At 35.2% G+C, this 23172-nt stretch overlaps 1 protein-coding gene across 1 annotated transcript in view; it reads right to left on the bottom strand.

The window, feature by feature from the left end:
• The window catches only part of LOC111419979 (BIR repeat containing ubiquitin-conjugating enzyme), a 39472-nt gene that overhangs the window by 2051 nt on the left and 14249 nt on the right, over nucleotides 1–23172 (bottom strand). The window contains exons 9-16 of the mRNA XM_023052884.2: nucleotides 19926–23135; nucleotides 19658–19871; nucleotides 19366–19591; nucleotides 19087–19306; nucleotides 18410–19021; nucleotides 9721–12148; nucleotides 9479–9659; nucleotides 9175–9422 (exon numbers count right to left, since the gene is read on the bottom strand). Coding sequence (XP_022908652.2) covers nucleotides 9175–9422; nucleotides 9479–9659; nucleotides 9721–12148; nucleotides 18410–19021; nucleotides 19087–19306; nucleotides 19366–19591; nucleotides 19658–19871; nucleotides 19926–23135 — 7339 coding nt within the window. The remainder of the gene's footprint in view (nucleotides 1–9174; nucleotides 9423–9478; nucleotides 9660–9720; nucleotides 12149–18409; nucleotides 19022–19086; nucleotides 19307–19365; nucleotides 19592–19657; nucleotides 19872–19925; nucleotides 23136–23172) is intronic.

Below are 23172 nucleotides of genomic sequence, written 5' to 3'. Positions count from 1 at the left end.
CAATTTTTAACCTGGTTTTGGAGAGCTTCATAAGAAAACTCCCAGTTCATACCAAAGGGATGCTACTTTTTAAGTCATAAATACATAAACATAATGGCCCCATCACACCAAGCCTTAACTAAACTCGATATGGCAACACGATAGGTAGTCATGGTGCAATCACAGAGAAACGTGCCAATCGGACTCGACCAACCTCTCTGGGGACCGCAATTAAGTCAACGATACTTTCAATTATCAAATGTAAAGACGTCCACAGAGAAGAAGCTGCGAATCTACAAGACTATAGTCAAACACTCCTGCTCTGCTATGGCAGTGAAACGTGGACGTTGTTCCTGACATCCGAAGAAATGATCCTGAAATGAATCCTGGTGAATCCGATACAATCGGGAACTCCATAGCATCTTTGGAGACTCAGAGGTCGCCACTATCAACAAACTTCGATGGCTATAGTGGGCCGCTGGCCATGTGTGGCGAATGGTTGAGGGTAGAATATCCAGACATGTTTAAGGAGAAAGGGTGGAGAACAGGAAGCCACTCGAAAAGCTGAGAAAACGCTAGGAGAATATAGTCGTTGAGGATAGCAAGTCGCTCCTGAAATTTGCGACGTGGAGAACGCGATCGCTAGACTGGACGGATTGGAAACTGCCCGTGACCTGCACTACGGAAGGCTAAGACTAGACTCGGTCTGTAGCGCAATTAACTGGAATTTTATTGATTTGAAGAAACCCTACGACAACGTAATGAAAATCATTCAAGATGTATGATGATAATATCTATATTAAACAGAGAAAGAAGTTATCAGATGCGAATTCATCCCAGTAACGAGTTAAGACAGGGGTATAACTTATCACCAATTATGTTTAATCTTTATGTACAGGGTGTCCCAATTTCGATGTCCGCATAGGCTATCTCCGAAACTAAAAGAGATAGAAAAAAAGTAGCTTACATGTCATGATCTCGTTTTTCGAGAAAATGCTAATGCCGAAAACTCCGAACAGCTATCGTCTTTTGTTTTCGCTCTATCGGCAAAAACTAAAAATTTTGCGAAAACGACAATCGCGAATATCTCACTTGTTATCAAAGAGGGAGTATTATAAATAAAACATTATATGGGCAACTTTTTATGAAGAATTCAGTGGCGTAGGTAGAATTTTTTTCCCACCTTTTATTTTCGAGATTTTGCAAGTAACTCTAATTTTTTAAATGGAAACCATAGTTGGCTATGGCCTAAAATAATTCGGTATTTTTCTCTGATAACAAATATATATAGTTTGTGGGGTATATTTCTTATAGTTATTGAATAATTAATAAAAATTCATTTTGTTTTATCTAAAACTAATGTATGTATTTAAAAGTTAATGTTGCTATAGTGATAACCATACATACTATGATGGAACATAATGTATCAAATAATTGCCAAAGTTTGTATTTAAAAATTTGATAACAACTCTGGCATTATGAGCTGGTACGATGCACCAGCATGTTAGGTGTCAAAGTATAACAAAACTGAATAAAACTTTACAACGAACTTCGAAAATTATGAAAATGTAACATGATGGAATGCTATATGTTATCAGATAAGAATGCGACGTTAGCCGCGGAATTATATTTCACAAGGTATCCGGAAAGAAGACAACCGCACGTAATAACCTTCAGCCGGTTAGCAGAAAATTTAATAGATTTTTGGTCCTTCTCCAAACCACGTGCAAAAACGTACCAAAATGACCTGCAAGAGGATGAAGTCAATATGTTGGCTTCACTTGCGATAAATCCATCAACATCTTGCAGAGAAATTGAACAAGACGTCTGACCCAAAAACCGCTGCTCCCGAATATGAAAGAAAAATATGTAAACCATACAAAGCGGGGCTAACTCATTATTTACGTGCCGGAGATGTCAATCTAAGATTAGAATTTTGTAGATAATATTTAGAAAAATTAAATAATCTGCTGTTTGTTCAAAATGTCATCTGGACCAATGAAGTCTCTGAGTGTTCAAAGAAGGTTGGGGTTCAATGTATGGTGTGCCCTTTCAAAAAAATAGAATGTTGGCATATAGTATCTACCATAAAAACTTAAACTGAGGTAATACCTCAATATATCAAGGCAGCACATTGTGCCTTTGGTCGACAATTTGTCATTAAATAAGTCTCAAATGATATATTTTCAATATGACGGAGCACCAGCACATAATGCCAGAGTTTAATGTTTAATGTTTTTTGTTTAATGTTTAGTTGTTAGTGAATTTTTAAATACTACTACAAACTTTGGCAATAATTGGAAACAATGGGCACGTTCAGCCGGTGTCAACTGTTAAGTTGCTATATTAGCAGTCGCGGCTGAACGATATGTTAAGTCAGCGCTGTTACGCAGCAGTTTAGTAAATATCTCAGCGTAAGTAATCTGCGCTTAGTTTGTCAGCGGTTGTGAAATTCTAGGTTAGGATTAATATTTTTTGTTTCTCCCCTTTAATTTGGAAAACTGGCAGAACTGTATAAAATGAAATGAGCCTTAAAATCAACATCATCATCCATTATCTCTTGTAATAACACAAAATTTTCAAAAATATTATTGTTGGCCATAGTTTTAGGTTATGCTGAACTGCTAATTCTCAATTGCTTGTTCAGCCGATTTCGTTCCGCTGTATTAAAGCTCATACAACTAGCTGACTGATTTAATTCAACTGTTGACACCTGCTGAACGTACCCAATGTTTTCCATCATGGTATGGTTATCACCATAACAACATTAAGTTTTAAATACATACAATAGTTTTAGAAAGAACAAAAAAAATTGATACATTATATTCCATCATAGTATGTATAGTTATCACCATAGCAACATTAACATTTAAATACATACATTAGATTTAGATGGAACAAAATGAATTTTTGTTAATTATTCAATAACTATAAGAAATATACCCCACAAACTATATATATTTGTTATCAGAAGATAATAACAAATTATTTTAAGTCATAGCCAACTATGGTTTCCATTTAAAAAAATAAAGTTACGGTTAAAATCTCGAAAATAAAAGATGAGAAAAAAATTCTACCTACGCCACTGCATTCTTCGTAAAAAGTTGCCCATATAATGTTTTATTTATAATACTCCATCTTTGATAATAAGTGAGATATTCGCTATTGTCGTTTTCGCAAAATTTTCAGTTTTTGCCGATAGGGCGAAAACAAAAGACGATAGCTGTTCGGAGTTTTCGGCATTAGCATTTCCTCGAAAAACGAGATCATGACATGTAAGCTACTTTTTTTCCTTCTCTTTTAGTTTCGGAGATAGCCTATGCGGACATCGAAATTGGGACACCCTGTAGACGCAATAAAAGAGTGGAATAGATCATACCGAAGTATGGGCGTTCCGACTTATAACACACAATTGTGCACATTGAACTGACGACCAAGCAATAGCACAAGACGCATATGACCTGGAGTTTATGTTGAAAAGACTGCATATACACTACCAAAATAGGTGTACCTATTGTATGTTTTTCATATTTGGTACGAGAATAAATATGCATTTTTAGACAATTATTATTATGATATATTTTTTTACTACTTTTCTGGAGTTCTAATAACGTTACATAACAACGGAGGGTAAGGGGTTAAGATAGATTACTAGCGAGATGACCAATAAGGGCTTGGGTGACATTTTCACCCAAGCCTAGTGTAACGTTCAAGAATTTTAACATTTCGAGTTGCATATTCAGGCAGAACTGGATAAAAACGAACATTAAAAGATCCAGCGTTCTGCTGAGAAAAGAAGAAAAGACAATAGTAGCCAAGGAACTAGAGCAAAGTGCATCGATGAAATAACGAGGAGAATTTATCCTTGTATGGACACCCGTTTAAAAACCAACCCAACCCAACCCAACCCGTTTATTTAGAAAATGCCTAAAACTTATACCCCGTATTACTGTCCATACAATCTAGAGCGCAAGCCTAGGTGTACAGGGTGGTTCAAATTCGATGTCCGAATAGGCTAACTCGAAAACTATAAGAGTTAGAAGAAAAGCAATTGACATGTCATGATCTCGTTTTTCGAGAAACTGCTAATGCCGAAAACCTCATAGCGCTATCGTCTTTTGTTTTTCCGCTAGAGGCCAGAATTTTAAATATCGTAAAACCCGCAAATGTAATTATCTTGGTTATTATTATAGGTAGAGTATTAAATAAACTTTTTTTAGTGTCGTCAAAGAAATTAAATTTACAGTTTCCTGTAAATTACGGTTCTATAAGTAAAAATTTTAAAAAACATATTTCTGATATTTGAAACAAATATAATTGTTGAACTGTTTAATTTATATATGTTTTACACAAAAGTTGGAATAGATTGCATTATTTCACATTTTTTATTACGAATTAATGTTATTTTTAAATGATTTAATAAATCATCGATAGATGGCGTTCATATGTTTTTTTTTTAATTCAAATAAACATAGCAACATTTGTTTGTATTCAAAAATTTTCTGAAGTGTCACTTTAAAAATCCTGTTTTGAAGATCAATTACGAAAATTTTGACATGTTAGAATGTTACATATTAAAAAATTATTTGTTTTTCAATACCAGAAGTTATCTTCGTATTTAATTGTTAACTTTTTAGATTTTACCTACCGCCCCGTAACTTACAGGAAACTGTAAATTTAATTTCCTCGACGACACTAGATGAAAATTTTATAAAAAAAGTTTATTTTTAGCTTTATTTTAAAACAATAATCAGAAAAAAATAACGAATTTAATAAGCGAATAATCAGTGGTTGTTTCCATTTAAAAAAACGAAAATTCTGATGATATCTCAAAATCTAAAATCGAAAAATTTTTTTTGACTTCGTCATGAAATTCTCTGTAAAAAAGTGTCCATATAATGTCGTAGTTATAATACTCCACCTATAATAATAACCAAGATAATTGCACTTATTGGTTTTACGATATTTTCAATTTTGGCCTCCACTATCCGTACAAAAAGTCAAGGCATCACTTTAGAGATCGATATCTTTGCAACCGATCGATGAAAAAAATTGCGACAAAGTTTGTTGTAATCAGTGAACATTTCTACGTAACATATGTTAATTTTCGGATCCACGGTTTTCTTTTAATCGCGAGTTAAATGAAAAAAGTACCCGATTTTTGACTGTTCCGGCAACTTTGTCAACTTTGCGATTTTTTTTCTCGAAAACTATTTGACGAAAAAATTTCAAATTTGAACTGGTGGTAAACCGATGTGTTCTTAATGTGGGGCATATTTTATTTTTTCGATATTCCATATAGTTTCGCGGAAAATCGCGGTTTAGTAGGATGCGGTTATTTCGAAAACGACTTGGCGGATTTCAACGCGGTTTTTACCAGAATATGGCAAATCATGTCGGTTGTCGAATTCTGTTATCAGTTTTTCAAAATTAGGGCTCCCCAATTTTTTAAGGGCGATTTTTTGGAATTACAAATTAAAGAGAAACAGAAATAAGCCATGCGGGGAGAGGTGGGGTTCCGGCCAATCGGAACAGAGTTGAAGAGATGGTGCTGGCGCTATTATTATTGCTCTGTGTGCTTTCTTGCGCTTCAGACGGCATGTGGCGTCATTATCAATTTTTATTATAATAATGATTATTATTATTTTTGAAGTATATTAAAAACAAATTAAAAATTTTGAACAAAGTAGTTGCACGCTATTTTGTTTAAATTTATATGCATTATTTATGTCTTATATACAAAAATGAAACATACTTATTGAATTTGTAATAAAATAATTTTACATAATCTATGTAAATGGAAAGACACCATCTCTTTAACTCTGTTCCGATTGGCCGGAACCCCACCTTTCCCCGCATGGCTTATTTCTGTTTCTCTTTAACTTGTAATTCCATTAAATCGCTCTAAAAAAATTAGGGAGCCCTAATTTTGAAAAGCTGATAACGGAATCCGACAACCGATATTATTTGACATATTTTGGTAAAAACCGCATTGAAATCCACCCAGCCGTTTTGGATATAACGGAGTCTTACCAAACTGCGATTTTCCGCGAAACTATTTGGAATATCGAAAAAATAAAATATGCCACTTATTAAGAACACATCAGGCTACCACCTGTCCAAATTTCAAATTTTTTCGTACGATAGTTTTCGAGAAAAAAAATCGCAAAGTTGACAAAGTTGCCGGTACCGTCAAAAAACCGGTACTTTTTTCACTTAACTCGCGATAAAAAGAAAACCGCGGATCCGAAAATTTTCAAATTAACATATGTTACGTAGAAATGTTCAGTGATTACAACAAACTTTGTCGCAATTTTTTTCATCGAGCGGTCGCGAAGATATCGATCTCTAAAGCGAGGGGCCTTGACTTTTTGCACGGACAGTAGGGGAAAAACAAAAGACGATAGCGCTATGAGGTTTTCGGCATTAGCAGTTTCTCGAAAAACGAGATCATGACATGTAAGCTACTTTTTTTCTAACTCTTATAGTTTCCGAGTCAGCCTATTCGGACATCGAATTTGAACCACCCTGTACAGGGTGTCCAAATTTCGATGGGTTTGCAGGATATCTCAGTTATTATGAAAGATAGAAAGTTGCGGTTTTCGCGAACCTGAGCTACTTTTTTGTGAAACTTATAATGCCTCAAACCAAATTTTCATAGACCTCTTCGTTTTTGATATACAGGGAGTATTTCAAAATTTACGATTTTCAGACACCCCCGGATCTCGGCTATCCGGAAACTTAGTAAAAAAGTAAAAACGGATTCTAATAGATTTTTTTACGGAGAATCCAATGGTGCACGTAGAATTTTTCTAGTCATCACGGTTTTTGAGTTATAAACACAACTTAGATTTTTTTAAATGGAACCAGCTATATTTTATTTTTTTATTGAACTGGATTTTTTTCAAGCTTTTCAATGATATATAATACTCTATACTTACCTTTATAATTTGAGGGAGCTTATATCGACTCCAAACAATTTCGTTGCTAACCACAGTTGCTAATGATAAACCGTAATAAAAATGTCATTTGAAATGTCATAAAAAGTCACTTAGTTTATTTTATTTTAACACTAGCAACACACTTAGCTATGAAAATGTTTGGAGTCGATATAAGCTCCGCCCATCTCTGTTACGTCAAGGCTTAGGTTGTCTATTAAGTGATCGCGGTGCTAGGATACCGGAATAAACAAAGTAAATATAGTTAATTACTGTCAAACTTAATTTTGAATTTTGTGTTAACAATAAGTCGTGTGTTACTTAATTACCTTTAATTAAGTTAACTTAATTATCTTTTTCTTGAAATGGAGCGCTATGAAAATTATGAAAAATATGACATGCTAGCATTTTACATTCATACAAATGAAAATGTTAATCAAGCTGCTGAATTATATATAAATAGGTAGAATGCAACATTTATCAGCAATAACATTTTATTAGCAGATTGTTTCACTTCAGATATCCAGAAAGAGCGCAACCAAATTCAAAAATTTTTTTGCGAATAAAGCGTAATTTGATCAATTATGGAAGTTTTTTGATGCCCAGGCCAAAAAAATATAATAAAGAAAATCGGAATAACAATGAAATTACCGTGTTAGGATGTGTGGAAGCCGCGTCTAAAACATCATGTAGGGAAATTGAATGTCAAGTTGGAATTAAAAAATCGACAGCCTGTGCGATTCTAAAAAAGTATAAATATAAACCCTAGAAAGAACAAATAGTTCACCACTTACACCCGGGAGATGCCGAACGACGTTTGGAATTCTGTAACTGGTATTTGAACCATGCACAAAATAATATTGAATTTAGTTCCTCTATTATATGGTCTGATGAGGCATATTTTACCAGCACAGGAATCTATAATCGTCATAATAACAGGCATTGGCATCAAGAAAACCAACATATTATAATTGAGCGGGAGCGTCAAGGAAAATTTGGTTTTAGCGTGGCATGTTTTATTATTGGGCCACGAATTGTTTACAAAATATTTGAAGGAAACCTTTGCGCTAATCGCTATTTGGCCCTCTTGCAAGAGGCTTTGCTAGAGATTTTGGATGATATTCCTCTTATTCGGCTAAATAATATTTATTTTCAGCAGGACGGAGCTCCCGCTCATAATGCGTAAGTAGTGAGTCGCTATCTAACTGCAGAATTTCCTGGTAGGTGGATAGGCACACATGGTCCAACGCGATGGCCAGCAAGATCACCTGATTTATCTATTTTGGACTTCTTTTTATGGGGATATATCAAGAATCGAGTATATAGTACCCAGAATCGAACAAAATTGGAATTGAAAATTGCTGTAACTGATGCTTTTTCACATTTACAGCAACATCCCATAACTATTCTAAATGCAATTAAACGCATCACTAAACTTTGTGAACAATGTGTGCATCAAAATGGTAACAACTTTGAACAATTTTTGTAACTTGAAGCCATATTGGCATAATGTTTAGTTTTTAATAATTTTTCGTTTTTAGCAAACAAAATTTAATAGATACATTTTTTTAATAAGTCAATAATTAATATTATAGTATTTTCAAAATTCTTTGTTTATTCTGGTATCCTAGCAACGCGATCACTTAATCTATCATAGCGTACTTATAAAATTATGTGGTTTTTTTTAATTTCGAGGTTAATTATAAAGGTAAGTATAGAGTATTATATATCATTGAAAAGCTTGAAAAAATTCTAGTTCAATAAAAAAATAAAATATAGGTGGTTCCATTTAAAAAAACCTAAGTTGTGTTTATAACTCAAAAACCGTGATGTCTAGAAAAATTCTACGTGCATCATTGGATTCTACGTGAAAAAATCTATTAGAACCCGTTTTTACTTTTTTACTAAGTTTCCGGATAGCCGAGATACGGGGGGTGTCTGAAAATCGTAAATTTTGAAATACTCCCTGTATATTAAAAACGAAGAGGTCTATGAAAATTTGGTTTACGGCATTGTAAGTTTTACAAAAAAGTAGCTCAGGTTCGCGAAAACCGCAACTTTCTATCTTTCATAATAACTGAGATACCCTGCAAACCCATCGAAATTTGGACACCCTGTACAAACATAAGACAAATAACAGTATAGATGCTGTAAGTAAACCCAAAATTAATGTCAGAGTAAAATTCTGTATCTCGCGAGTAAATCTGCGAGAAAATCAGCTCTGCTAGTAAACAGCAGTATTGAAAAAAATTCTTACCAAATTGTAATGTTTTTATAATACGTAAATATCGATCTTCTGGAGATTCACTGAGTGGTTTTTCCGGGTATAAATCCTTATTTCCGTCCGGATCAGCAACCGCAAGTCGAGCAGTAACGTCACACACTAAATTAGCAGTTAGTTGGATATCAGGCATTAACTTGGCGAGGCCTTCGTCCCTTTCCATTTCTTCAATTTGTTCATTCGCCTTAAATTTCGATTTGGCACTTGATGGTTTGCCGTTAAACCTAATAATAAAATATATATATTATTATCATATAACAATTTTAAATCGCAAATTTACCTGAGTTTAGAAGCGTAAGTATCCACGCAAGTTTTCATATTCTTTAAGAGGGAACTGATTGACGGTCCATTACCAGATTTTTGCGGCAATAAGAGATGAACTAGTTGACAACTGATAGCCATCGCTCTAAGTAATTCAAGAGCTGCACAATACAATGGTATGTGTCTCGCCATGTCTAATACTAGAATGAATATAGAAATAATTTTTGTAGTCATATTTTTCTTTTAATAGAAGAAAATTACCTGAATCGTTCCTCAAGTAAGAACTTAATGCTGGTAATAGTGCGCTATTGGCGAGTAATTGCGGGAATTGTTGTGGTAAAACATTCCCGGTTGCCAACTCATCTCCGTTGTCTCCACCCGGATTAATATAACTTGATAAAACTTGTAGCAAAACCGTAACGTGTTCTTCTTCACTGCGTTGTTTAAGTAACGCTTGTTCGACGTTCCAACTTTGCTGTGTTGAACCGGTACCAAATCCGGTTCCCTTAGCCCAATATGATTGACTCCTATCATCCTTCGATTTACTTCCACCCTCTTTTTGCATATTTCCTTGAGTTTGATGCGTAAATATTCCCAAACAAGCCAATAACAAATGTACAACCCCTATGTTTATACTAATTCTTCTTAATAATCTTCCGTCGTCAGTTGTAAGTGGAGTAGCTTCGTATAATTTTTTTAATACCTCGAAAGGTAATGTTGGTAGCGAATCGGCAATGGGCGTTTGGAAAATATCCGCACCTTCACCATCATCGGTGACACCCAAGACTAAGCGTAACAAACAAAGCGCTTTTTTCATATCTTTCAGCAAAACTTCCGCGTAACTTGGCAACCGGAGGAATAATCCGAACGCGGTGAGGGAATGAGGTGGAACGTTTAACATTGACGAAGTTGGTTTCGGTTTTGGCGTACTACAAACGACATCTAAATCTTCGTAAATATCATCGCTACCATCTACTTTAACCCAATCGAAATCGCTCGTTTCAGATGACTGCTTCTCGTTAGACGATGCGGGTCGAATTGTTTCTGGGTAAACCGTGGGAAGATGTAATGCTAATAAAGCTAACCCACCCATCATACTAAACACTTGCAAAGCGGAACTTAACGGTTTTAAATTCGATAAGTTGGCACGTATCTTTTGGTTTTCTTCGTCGGTTCCTTTACTTGGGTAAACGGTTAAATGAATACAAGGCCAATCGGTAGTTATTCCATTATCTTCGATCATCGTTAATAATTGTGCTAAAGTTAGATTTACTGGTAAAACTTGATCGGGTAAAGCATCACATTTTACGATTCTTCCTTCGTAATTATCAATACTTCCGGATGAACCTTCGGCGGAAGTGTATCGCTTCTTTTTAAATAGGGGAGTCGCCGTTACTTGATTTTTCGCGTCTTTTACTCGTTTATCTTTTGCGGTAACACCGGCGGCCATGCTAACTTCCGAATCGATAGCCATGCTAAACCAATTTTTCAATGGATCAACTAACCGATTAGATGAATTGGAATTTTCTTTTTTAGGCGTTTCTGCTTTAAAAGTTGACGAAAATGAAATGTATTGATCCAAAATATCTCCAATTAAAATGTTCGTTCCCAAATATAACAAGGCGCGATCGTGAGTCTGTTTAAAAGCTGGATGGATCGGTAAATAGGGTTGTAAAGTGCCGGTATGTTTAAACAATGTTTCGTTGGCTTTGATGCTAACTGGGACTTTTTCATTTTCCAGTAATAATTGCAATATTAACCTTCGCATAAATCCGGTTATTCCGTTAGTCTGTTGCCCGATTACTTCGCATAAAACTTTAGCTAATAACGTTTGATTGTTTGGATGACACAAACAACATTTCGATAGGAATCGCACGCAAACTTCTTCTAACTGAGCAAAACTCTCCGAATGTACCGATCGTTTATTCGTCGGTTTCTTACATAAAAATTGCAAAAGTGGTAACCAAAACGATGACCCTTCCGATGATCCTAACCAATCTCTCATTAATTTCTCTTCACTTACATCCGCAAAGAATTTTAAAATAACAGTAACTTTTTCCAATTTAGCCATTAAAGAAGTATTTTCTTGTTTTAACGAACAAAATTGTAAAACGGCCGAATTTAATAGCTTAGGTAACCCAGAGTCTAAAAGCTGTTGTACGGAAGTTGGCGATCGGCTAACTAAAGCAATAGTTTCCAATTGATCATTACTCAAATTCAAATATGGAAGTTCGCTAATTATCAAATGACCGTACCACTCAGAATTACACTCAAAGCTTTCTTTTGAATCATCAGTCATTCTTTCAGAGTCTTTACGATCATCTGAAATTGACGCGGCTCGATCGGTCGACAAATTCGGTATTAAAACACCCATTTTTTGCAAGAGTAATGGGAAAAATTCGCTTTTGATGTAACAAAGAGAGCATAAAAGTGAATCTAATGCACATTTTAACGGGATATTCTTCACGGACAGTTTGTTAAATTCATATATAGCGTCGAATAGTTGTAATGTAATCATTTCCGATAAGTTGTAATTAACGTTCGTTAGGTTAGCGTTCCAAATTATTGATGCTATACTGGATATGTAAGCTGGACTGCAAGTGTAAAGATTATTTTGCCGCACCGCTTGAAGCGCCATATCTTGTAACCAGTTGAGTACTAAAGCTACACGATATGAAGTGTCTTGATCCTGAAAATTAAAATATATGTAGTAGTAATTAATTTGGTTAACAAATATACAGGGTGATTCACATAAGAACCGACACAGAGCAGGGACATGTAGAGGACAATAAATTAAGATGATTTAAAGTAACTTACCTCTATACACCCTTGTCTAGAAATCAAATTATCTTGCAAACCGGCAAATAAATTAACTTTACCAACACATTACATGAAGGACTATAAGAATGCGGATTTTATGCTTTTATATCGACGTTTAACTGATACGGATTTTTCTTTTTTGAGTACGTATGATAATGTGGATGATGCAGTTGCTGTATTTTATGATATTCTATATGATATCTTAGCTGATTGTGTCCCGAAAAAGCAAGTTGGGGCTCGTAAATATCCAGTGTGGTTTAATCAATGTATAATAAAAGATATTAAGGCTAAGAATTTCCATTTTAAACACAGAAAAGATTCCACGTACCATTTGGATAAATACAGAGAACTGAGGGCCAGGGTCAAACGGGACACTGCAATAGCTTACAATAATTATACACGAGATGTTGAAAATAATATTGTAGCTGATCCGAAGGCATTTTCGAATTTTATTGGTAGCAAAAGGGATAACTTTAACCAGAGTCAGTTTTGTTCCGATGGAGTTCCTCTTGCTTCTAGCGAAGATATCGCATCTGCTTTTGCAAATCATTTTAAGTTCGTTTATGGTTCAACGTCGAATTATTCTCTTTCGTTCTATGATGACATTATCAACAATAACTCATTCGATTTGTTCAACTTGGAATCCTTCTCAATGAATGAAATTGGTGATGCCATAACTAAGCTTAAATCTAAACGTACAGAGGGACCAGATGGTATTCCCTCTTACATTGTGAAGGGCTGCAAAGACGCCTTTGTAATGCCATTATACATAATTTTTAATTTATCACTTGTGACGAATACATTTCCAAATGTTTGGAAGGTCGCAAGAGTGACTCCGATTCACAAATCTGGCCCCTCTGGTGATGTAGGAAATTATAGACCTATATCGGTAATCTCCTGTTTTGCTAAACTTTTCGAACAATTGATTTATCGCAGGATTTTCAATCAAGTAAAACTTTCGTTGAATGTTAATCAGCATGGATTTATTCCTGGTCGCTCTGTGGAGACCAACTTAACTATCTTTACGGATTACGTTTCCAAAGCATTGGATGCTAGAGATCAAGTGGATGTTATCTACACGGATTTTGCAAAAGCATTCGATAGGGTGGATCATGATACGCTTCTGCACAAGCTGGCACAACACGGGTTTTCTTATTCTACTCTTAGTTTTTTTGTTTCATATTTGTCCAACAGATTTTATTACGTCTCTTATAAAAACGCAGTATCAGATATGTTGGGGATTGATTCAGGGGTTCCGCAGGGTAGTAATCTGGGACCTTTGTTATTTTTGTTATTTATAAATGATTTGCCCCTGGTAATTAACTCAACCAGATGCTTACTCTTTGCGGACGATCTGAAGATATTCACAACTGTACACGACTTAACTGACTGCCGGTCCTTACAGTCTGATTTAGATAACGTATTTAATTGGTGTCGGCTCAACAAGCTCCATTTTAATGTGTCTAAATGTGAGTTAATTACGTATACATTGAGGAAGAGGCCGATAGAATTTGTATATAAAATAAATAATGTGAATTTGAGGTGTGTTGTTAAAAAAAGAGACTTGGGTGTGTTGTTTTCGCCTGGTTTATGCTTTGCTGAACATATTAAAGCCACAGCAACTACAGCTTTGCGTCTCTTAGGATTTGTCATTAGAAATGGGTACAGTTTCTCAAACTTACAGACTCTGCAATTACTGTTCAATTCTTTAGTGCGATCTAAGCTGGAATATGCGGTAATAGTATGGGATCCCGGATCAATTCTTTATTCTAATTTAATAGAAACTATTCAAAATAAATTCATTAGGTATCTCTACTACAAAAAATTCCGTGTTTTCATTGGTTTTAGATCGTACGAATTTGCACGCAAATTATTTAAGATCACCAGGTTGTCTCTCAGAAGAAAAATTATATCACTCTGTTTTCTGTATAAAATGTTGAATAATAGTATAAATGCTCCATTAATATTAGAAAATATTGGTTTCTATGCGCCTGCATATTGTGGTAGGCTAAAGAATCTTTTCTATATTCCTCGGTTTTCAACTGAACTGAGACGAAATTCTCCTCTTATTAGAATCCTTTCACTGTACAACACACTGTCGGCTTCTTCCTTCATACCTGTTTGGCATTGGTATTAGATCGTTTAAACAACATTTGACACCTTTGATAAGTGCTGCAGCCACCCAGTAGCCAAACTTGATTTTTGTCATTGAATTCTGTAATTTGTGATGTAATTCGATGGGTTAATTAACATTTATGCTTGATCTTGATTGTTTTGTTATTTTTGTTGGTTATATTATGTACTAGTAGACTTAAGTTCTGAAATTTGTAATTAGGGGCAACCCTGTAATTTCGGAAGTAAAATAAATAAATAAATACTAAGTTGTACACTTGAGTAGTTATAGGCCTTCAAAGTTGTAATTAAATTAAGTTAGAAAAACCAAATTTGGTATACGTTATGAGTGTACCAAGGGTAATTGATAGCAAATTGAACTCAATTGAGGCATTTCAAAGGGTTGATTAACGGTGATGGTACCCTAAATTTTGACAGATTTTTTTAACCTTTTGGCAGATTTAATATATTACTACTTCATTTCATGTGGAATTTAATTCTAAAACTTTTCTTACTCTTATTATTTTTTAAAAAACTTTGACGTTTTCGAAAATTCAGTAGTCGGCTATAAAATTGTAAGTCAAACTTGACAAATAGGTTATAAAACCTTGTTGTTGAATAACTTTATAACCTATTTGTCAAGTTTGATGTACAATTTCACAACCGACTACTGAATTTTCGATGATTTTAGGTAGCATTAACGAAATACGTGTCTTTAGTTATTTGAGTTTTTTATGAAAACGACAATAATGTATTAAATCCACAAAAAGGTTAACAAAATCTGTCAAAATTTAGGGGACCATCACCCTTAATCAACCCTTTGAAATACCTCAATTGGTCTCAAGCAATTAATACCCTCGGTACACTCATAACATATACCAAATTTAGTTTTTCTAGCTTAATGTATTACGAAGATATTCAATGTTTTAAAAATTTTAGAGCCAACTTTGAAGGCCTATAACTCCTCAGGGGTACAACTTAGTATAGAGATAAGTTGCGTTAAATCATCTTAATTTATTGTCCTCTACATGTCTCTGCTCTGTGTCGGTTTTTATGTGAATCACCCTGTATAAATAAATAGTTAATGTAATACTTCTTGATTTAATTTCGTCTTAATACAATAATTATTAAATAAAAATGTTCTAAAATAATTAATAAAATTACTCCATAAAGACGCGCACATCATAAAACGATAAACTGTCGATAAAACCGAGTTATAACTAAAGAAAGAAAAAAAAACCGACAATACATGTTTACAATTAAAAAAATCTAAAACATTTCAACAATTTTGTTGATGGATCGATTACGCACAGACAAGTTAAAAAAAACAATAAGTACACCCAATTCTGTTTTTATACGATAGATACGCTCCCTAAAGAATTCGTGTAAAAAAATTACATGTAAAAAATCCGGTTCCGGGCCTAAACAATCGTATGATAATAATACACATATAATAATATACATATGTATATAATAACGCAATAAAACAAATGAATCTTTTTTGCGAATATAAGCATTCTAACTAGTTTGACTTTTGTTACTACTAGTTTGACTTTGAATTCTATTATACGCAGTAAAATTTTACTAGCATGTGTATAGGGATGAAAATTGATGTTGTCCAATCTTTTGGTCATTTTCGTGGTATCCATACTTTGTTGCATACATCTAAAAAAGTATTTTTACAGCCGCATCGTCCAACTTTCTACCTGTATTTGTTAGGTCTGCTTCAAAGACCTCACTTGTGTTTTGGTGATGTATAGCTTCTATCACTTCTTCTATCAAGCTTATATTTATTATTCGTTGTCAGAATACAGTCCTTCACAGTTCTGTGTCCACCAGTGAAACACCATCTCCTGTTCACAATATCTTTCCATCTATATTTTCTATTGCTAACGGTCTAGGTTTGAATTTCCTTCATAGCAGGTTCACTTATTATCCGTTGTGTTCGCATTAGTGATGGGCGGAAATAGTTACCTTACGATATATACCCAAATTTTATTTACCTACTTGCACTCGGGTATTTATTTGGGTTTCGCTAGGGTTTGCTCCAGGTACATCGTTTAAAAATTGTAATCGAAATAAAAGGCTTAAATGGCCCAAAACGATGATTTATTCATTTAAATAAGTGCTCATCGTTTTGGGCCATTTAAGCCTTTTATTTCGATTTATTTGGGTGGCACGGTAGGTACAGGTGTACTGAGCAAACAATTTAAAACTGAAATCTTCGCATTTTGATTGGCGCAAAGGGCGAGGTGGTGCACTGGCACGACGCGTTGGCACACGTATCACCTCATGATCAACAGTCAGTAGTGTCAGTACTTAAATTCAGTAGCGAGCGATCTGGTTCACTGTACGCGGAACAAAATGGGACGACATAAGAGTGCAATATGGGACTTATTCACACTTAAAAACAAACATTCAGCAATTTGTAAATACTTTCGCAAACGTCAATAAAATGACGACACACATATTTAATCAATGTGTTAATGCCCAGTGGAAATTAAAAGGCACGTTCAACCAAATCTACCCAAAATTTCGCAACGAATTACATCGATGAAAGGGTCCACTACCGCTTCAAATGATGTTGCACTTTCATCTACCCAAGAACCGACAGCTGATAGCCCTTGTGAATATGTGGTTGCCCCCAGATATAGAATACGCGGATATGAAAAGTATAATTAATCAGCAACTGTAACAGGCTGAAATTCTTCATTTGCAATGTCATAGATGGAGTAATTTACGAAATGAGGGCATAGTAAATTTTGTGATATCAAAACCCGAACCGGTATTTGTGGATTTTATTTCTACAGGGTCTAGCAAACACACAGCAGAATATCTTAAGAGTGAAATAAAGAAGATTGTTAATATATTTGGCTCCGAAAAGTTCCTTGTAGTAATAGGAGACAATGCTGCTAATATGAAAAAGGCATTTAGGCTTCTACAAGACGACTATCCTCATATCGTACCACTGGGTTACATGTGCTCATACTCTACATGCTCATACTCTTCATCTTCTGTGCAACGATATGTTACAAGTAAAAAATTTTCCACCTATACAGAAGTTAATACCAGACGCTACACACATAGTTAATGAAATAAAACGATCCAAAACTTTATCTTTTCTTCTACTTGTGGAAATAAGCAAAACGAAGAGGTGTTAAGTTAGTTTAGAAACTGCCATGTAAAACGCGCTGGGGAAGCCATCTCTACTGCATGGAAAGCTTAATATCCTACAATGTCAGTCTTCAAACTTTAGTTGTTCACGAAAAGGCAACGTCGTTGGATGAAGATATAAAAACTCGTTTACTAAATGACACTTTCTGAACGCAAGTACAACAAATTCGTGACACTCTGGATCCTATTCTTTCAGTAATAACTACCCTAGAATCAAACACCCCGATGACCCACAAAGTGCACAGTGCACTCTCTGAAATAGAACTAAAAATTATACGTCAAGTCCGATTCATCTTGCCGCTGCACTACTGAATCCTTGTTCTGAAGGAAGCTGTTTGGAAGCGATCTCCTGAAGCGTTGGAGCAAAATATCAAAGTCACACAATCCTTAGCTACCTTAAAACCAATAGCTGTTTTTCAAAAGTTTTTCTCGATCTTTTTCAAAAGAAACCACTCTCATCTGCACTAAAAACTTGATGAAGCCGGTGTATCTCAATGACTGCAACAAACTTCAAGGGGTGATTCTTTAGTGAATTTTAAGGGTACTTTGATATATGAACTATGAGCGACTTCGGCTCCCCTAAGGAGGTACACCCCTCCAAAAATGGCGGAAAATTTTGGTTTAATTTTTTTTTCTCAAAAACCATAAACGCTAGGAAAATGAAATTTGGGGAATATGTTTAACTCATAATAGGGCACCTTTTGACCCTATTTGTACTTTCAACCTACCCTTCTAAACTATACACCCTGTATAAGACTCACGGGGCTGACGTGGCAACAAGAAACTCTTAGAAGTGAAATTGTTTTGACTGGGTGTATACAGATATAATAATAAAAATTTTTACCTGATATCCACAAACTTGATAGAGAAGCTCACAAGCTGATTGTGATCCAGCTGAATTCATAAAGATCTTGCTACCAGATAAATTAATAACGATGTTTGTAGGCTCATTCACATTAACTCGACTATCCAGTAAATTTTTTATCGTGTTCAATCCGTTTTCTCTACTAAATAAACTCAAATCGCACAAAACTTTCTCTAAATTTGGCAAATACAATGTTGGAATATGCGTTGGAACAAGCAAAAGTCCACAACAAGCGTTTAGTAGATTCGGAACTTCGGTTGCATGTTGAATAATCTGGTTTTGAAATTGTTTGTCGTGCGATAAAATAAAACAATGATGGAGTAATCTGAGCCATCCTAAGCTGTAACGACAATGGGACTCGTCTTCGGATAAATCCATCACTTGTTGTTTAATGTTTCCTCCAAAAGCGGATGTACCCAACAATCTTATTTGAGATAGTCCTATGTTGTTTGCATCCCTTGGTTTATACAGACGAAGTTGGATGCAGTTGACCACTTCTGGAACAGGAAGATGTAGTCTAATGAACGTCATGCCACTTGTAGGCAATGGAGGACAGGCTGGAACTAGTCTAGATGGACCATCTGCTGAAACCTAAGCAACACAAAAAAGGAATTCAACAAAAATTACGAAATAAGATGAATTTAATTTTATTTTACTTCAAGTGCTACAGCTGATGGGCATGTAGCTAAAGCGCTAAGATGTGGTTGTAAATGAACTTCTCTAAGTAAAACAGCACTTGGTAGTTGAAGAGTAAGTTCCGTGTGAGCTTCATCTGGATAGAAATGGTATGACCATTGAGGAGTTCTTGCACGGCGGTGTGTGGCAGTTCCACCTTGGATTAAAACATCAGCAGGATGGGCACTACCATTTTGGCACCTTAAAAAAATATTTAAGAAAGTAATATAAACATCAGCATTTAATAGATACAAATTTACCTTATACTACCATATGGAGCAAAATTAACTAAAGATAAATTATTCTCCAGACACGCTTGTTGAATTTTCTTTGTTGCAGATGAAGCCGCAATTGCGGTACTTGCATCTGAACGAGCGCTAAATCCGACAAAATGCTGCATAACCATGGACACAGTGCTAGCGTGAGAGACGGTGTTTGGAGCGTTACTACTGCTTACTAAACTACCCGCTAGAATTTGTATTCCCCCTAAGAATATGTTTGAAATGAAATGATGTCAACACTCTCATTACCAATTATCATATAAATACATACCAACACTATCGAAACATCTAAGAGATTCTTCTGTATCAAGAACTTGTAAAATAAACCATAATAAGGGCTCGCTAAGTTGCGGGGCATTTGACAAGAAAAGTAAAAGCGGCTCCATGACGTAAATCTTTTGTGATGCTTTTCTGGCAAGACCTGTTAATAAACTGAAAACTGCGTCTCCAACTGAACTTGGTTCTCCAATATCGGGAAGAGCATTCTAAAAATTTTTAAATTAATTAAAGGAATGTATCAATAATTTTTTTTTACATACCTGTTGTGACATATTTGCCAACATAGAAAGTGTAGAAGCTTTACAAGAAGCTAAAGCTTTACATAACTGTATAATACTTGGATGGTGTTGCAGCACAGTATCAGCAAGACAAGGTACTAATGGACTTTGTCTCATTTCTTGTTGAATCTGTTCCGCTTTACTTTCATCCGTTTGCGACATCGTCTCAGTCTCCATTGCTTCAACTAGTAAACCACCTGAATTTGGGAGAGGGGTTTGCACTAACTTTCCAAGTAATTTTAATAAAGAAATCAACAAAATATCCCATGAAACAGGTTTATCTTGTTTATTTGGTTCCGTCCCCAACACAGACGCAAATAAACCGCCGAACGTTGGGCATGTTGGACTTAACCTTTCACCAATATTCACGCATTTAACATGATCACTGTTTGAAACATACGAGTAAACCAAAAATCCTGTTGATTCCAATATACTAATTGCTATACTCAAATCTGCGTTTGAATAATCTAAATAGATCATTGTTTGAAGTAATTTACATTGCGCGTCTAATGGTCCTTGCTTTGCACTTAAGGGTCCAGACGGTTGTACCAATTGATAAACGATTTTTAATAATAAAGATTTCAATAAGCTTCCTGCCATACTTGAGGGAGATACTACATCGCATCTCATATGTAAACGTACCACAAAATCATGTAAAGATTTACATAAGGATGGCCCAGCCAATCCCTTATCTGAAAATACTAAACCACTACCAGATAATAATCTCAGGAACATTTGTACAAAATCCGGGTGGTTAAGTACATAACCGGTTCGACAGTACAATCCGTAAGTGTCCGACCATTCCGTGTTTGAACCGTTTGACCCATGCATAATATTACATATTAACGTTAAACTTTGAAGTGCTGAACACCAAGTGCGTAATGACAAACCAGGACTCCAAGTGATGGCAGTTATTAACGAATTAACTGCTTCCGGGCTTAAAGAAATAAATGGTATGCTGTTGGGATTGAATTTTTCATCGTTCCTTAATGAAAGTGTTAACCATAATTGTAGGATATGTTCGATATTTGTTGATGATTGTAACGGTAAACTTTTAAATAAATTATCAAAACAATTAATTAGCATATTACGATTTCTAATGGGTTCCGTCTGAATTTGCCATGATAACAATAACTCTTCTGGCCAAGCCATAAGATCCATCTCCGATTCAGCAGCAATCACTGGTGTGTTTATATTCTGAACCAAACTGTAACTACTCATTGATATCAACCTCCTCAAAATCACCTCTGCTTGTAATTCAACGGTTGCTTCCAATCTTGAATCCATTGCGTACGATTCCCCTTGATTCGTTTTTGGGGGCTTTTTCAATAACGATCTTCCCCGTTCTAAAATATCATCCAAGAAATCTTCGAATTCCGAATCATCAGACTCAAAAACGGACGGCAATGGACCGCTATTGTTATTACTTGGTTTAGTAGTTTTTAATTGATCAGCCATTATTTGATCTTCAATTTCAAATGCTTCGCATAAATTCTCAACATCCGCTAAAATATCCCCGCTGAAACTAGTTGAGGGCGTTGTAACGTCCGTTTCCATTTCGGTATCGGTTGGTAAGAAATATGCAATGTCTACAATGTCGTGTAAAAGACAAGCTAAAGCATGTGGAGCCCATGGCAATTCTGATCCAATGCATAAATGAATCAATTTATTTAGTTGTTCCTCAGTCATGAGATTTCCAAGACTCATTCCAGACATTCTAACCAACCTAGCAATTACTTTACAAGATAATAAAAACATATCAGCACTGCACGAATGATCCATCGCTAACAATAAAGTAAGTAATCCTTTAGCTACAGCTAAACAATGCATGGTGTCGATTTTTTGAGGTAAATTTTGAGGACTTTGTTTTCCGTTTACATCAGCACTTTCTCTACGCCTTTTTCCTAAATGTTTTGATGAAGAAGACGATGGAGATGACACGTCTGCTTCGTTCTTAGTATCTTTTAGTTTGTATTGTTTAATTTTTTTGAAAAAGTTTTCTTGGTGTTTTAGGGCCGCTTCTAATTTTGAGGTTAAATTGGCCGCGTGATTAGATAATGCAGTCAATGCTTGCACTTGAACCGGAGTTTGAACAACTTTATGTGTGAATTCTTTATGGGTAAAGTCTAAATTACCCAGTTGTTGTTTATATTGTATAAATCTTTTATGTAACTTCTTACGACATGATGAACTCAGCGATTCATTGCTACTTTTGCCCGCCATTTCCCCTGTTACCCAGTCCCAACGGGTGGCATTTTGAGACGTTCCCTTACATAAATCTAATTGCAAAGATAAAAACAACAACAACCATCCTAATAAAGGTAGATCTATAGTGACAGCTAACAAAGAACGTCGATCGTTCGCCAAGGGAAGTAATGCTTGGGAAATAACTCGCATTGTCGCGTCTAAAACCAAACTACGATCCATACTTCTTCGAACTAAATATGCTAATAACACAAAAACTCGATCTTGAGGGAAATTCTCTGAATACGATGACGAAAACATTTTACTTAAAGTATCAGCAAGGAAATTTCCCCAAAAGGGTTGTTTTCTACATGTTCTATCCAATAAGGTAGCTGATAAAATTTGTACTCTCGATCTTTGCGAAACGCAATAACCCTCAAATATCTTGACACACGTTTCTTGATCGATTTCTGTCAAATTTTCCATCGACAATAGAATTTCTAATAATCCTTCAGAAATAAGCCTTAATTTATCCATTGAAGCATCCGCTAACGAATTCACTTTTGGTACAAACACCGAGCTATTCATCGCTGCTTCTACACGCGTTATAACAGATCGAACCACATTAATTTGTCTTTGATAAGTTATCGCCTCTTGATAGACGGTAAATATTTTAGTATTATCCGCGTTTCCGGCATTATTTGTTTTATCACGGATCGTTTCCATGTAAGCGGATAAATGGCTGGCATTTGAGGAGTCGGACATTAGTAAAGGATGTAAAAGATCTTTTAACTTTGAACATGCCAAACTGTAGCGGCAGCTTACGTCTTCAAACAACATAGTTAATACGTTCATGTGTCCTTCTAAGTCGCCTTGGTTAAGAACGGAAACATCGTCGGGTATATCAGAAGGAATTTCTTTTGGTAGAACTATGATGTGACCATAAAAGTTACCAATAGGTATACGACATCTTGTTGTGGACATACCGTACCGTCCTACAGCAGTTATCTAAAATAAATAATATTACAAATACAATAAGGAATTA

The sequence above is a fragment of the Onthophagus taurus genome, chromosome 7 (assembly GCF_036711975.1).
Source record: "Onthophagus taurus isolate NC chromosome 7, IU_Otau_3.0, whole genome shotgun sequence".
Lineage (NCBI taxonomy): Eukaryota > Metazoa > Arthropoda > Insecta > Coleoptera > Scarabaeidae > Onthophagus > Onthophagus taurus.
This window is presented reverse-complemented; position numbering and strand designations above follow the sequence as displayed.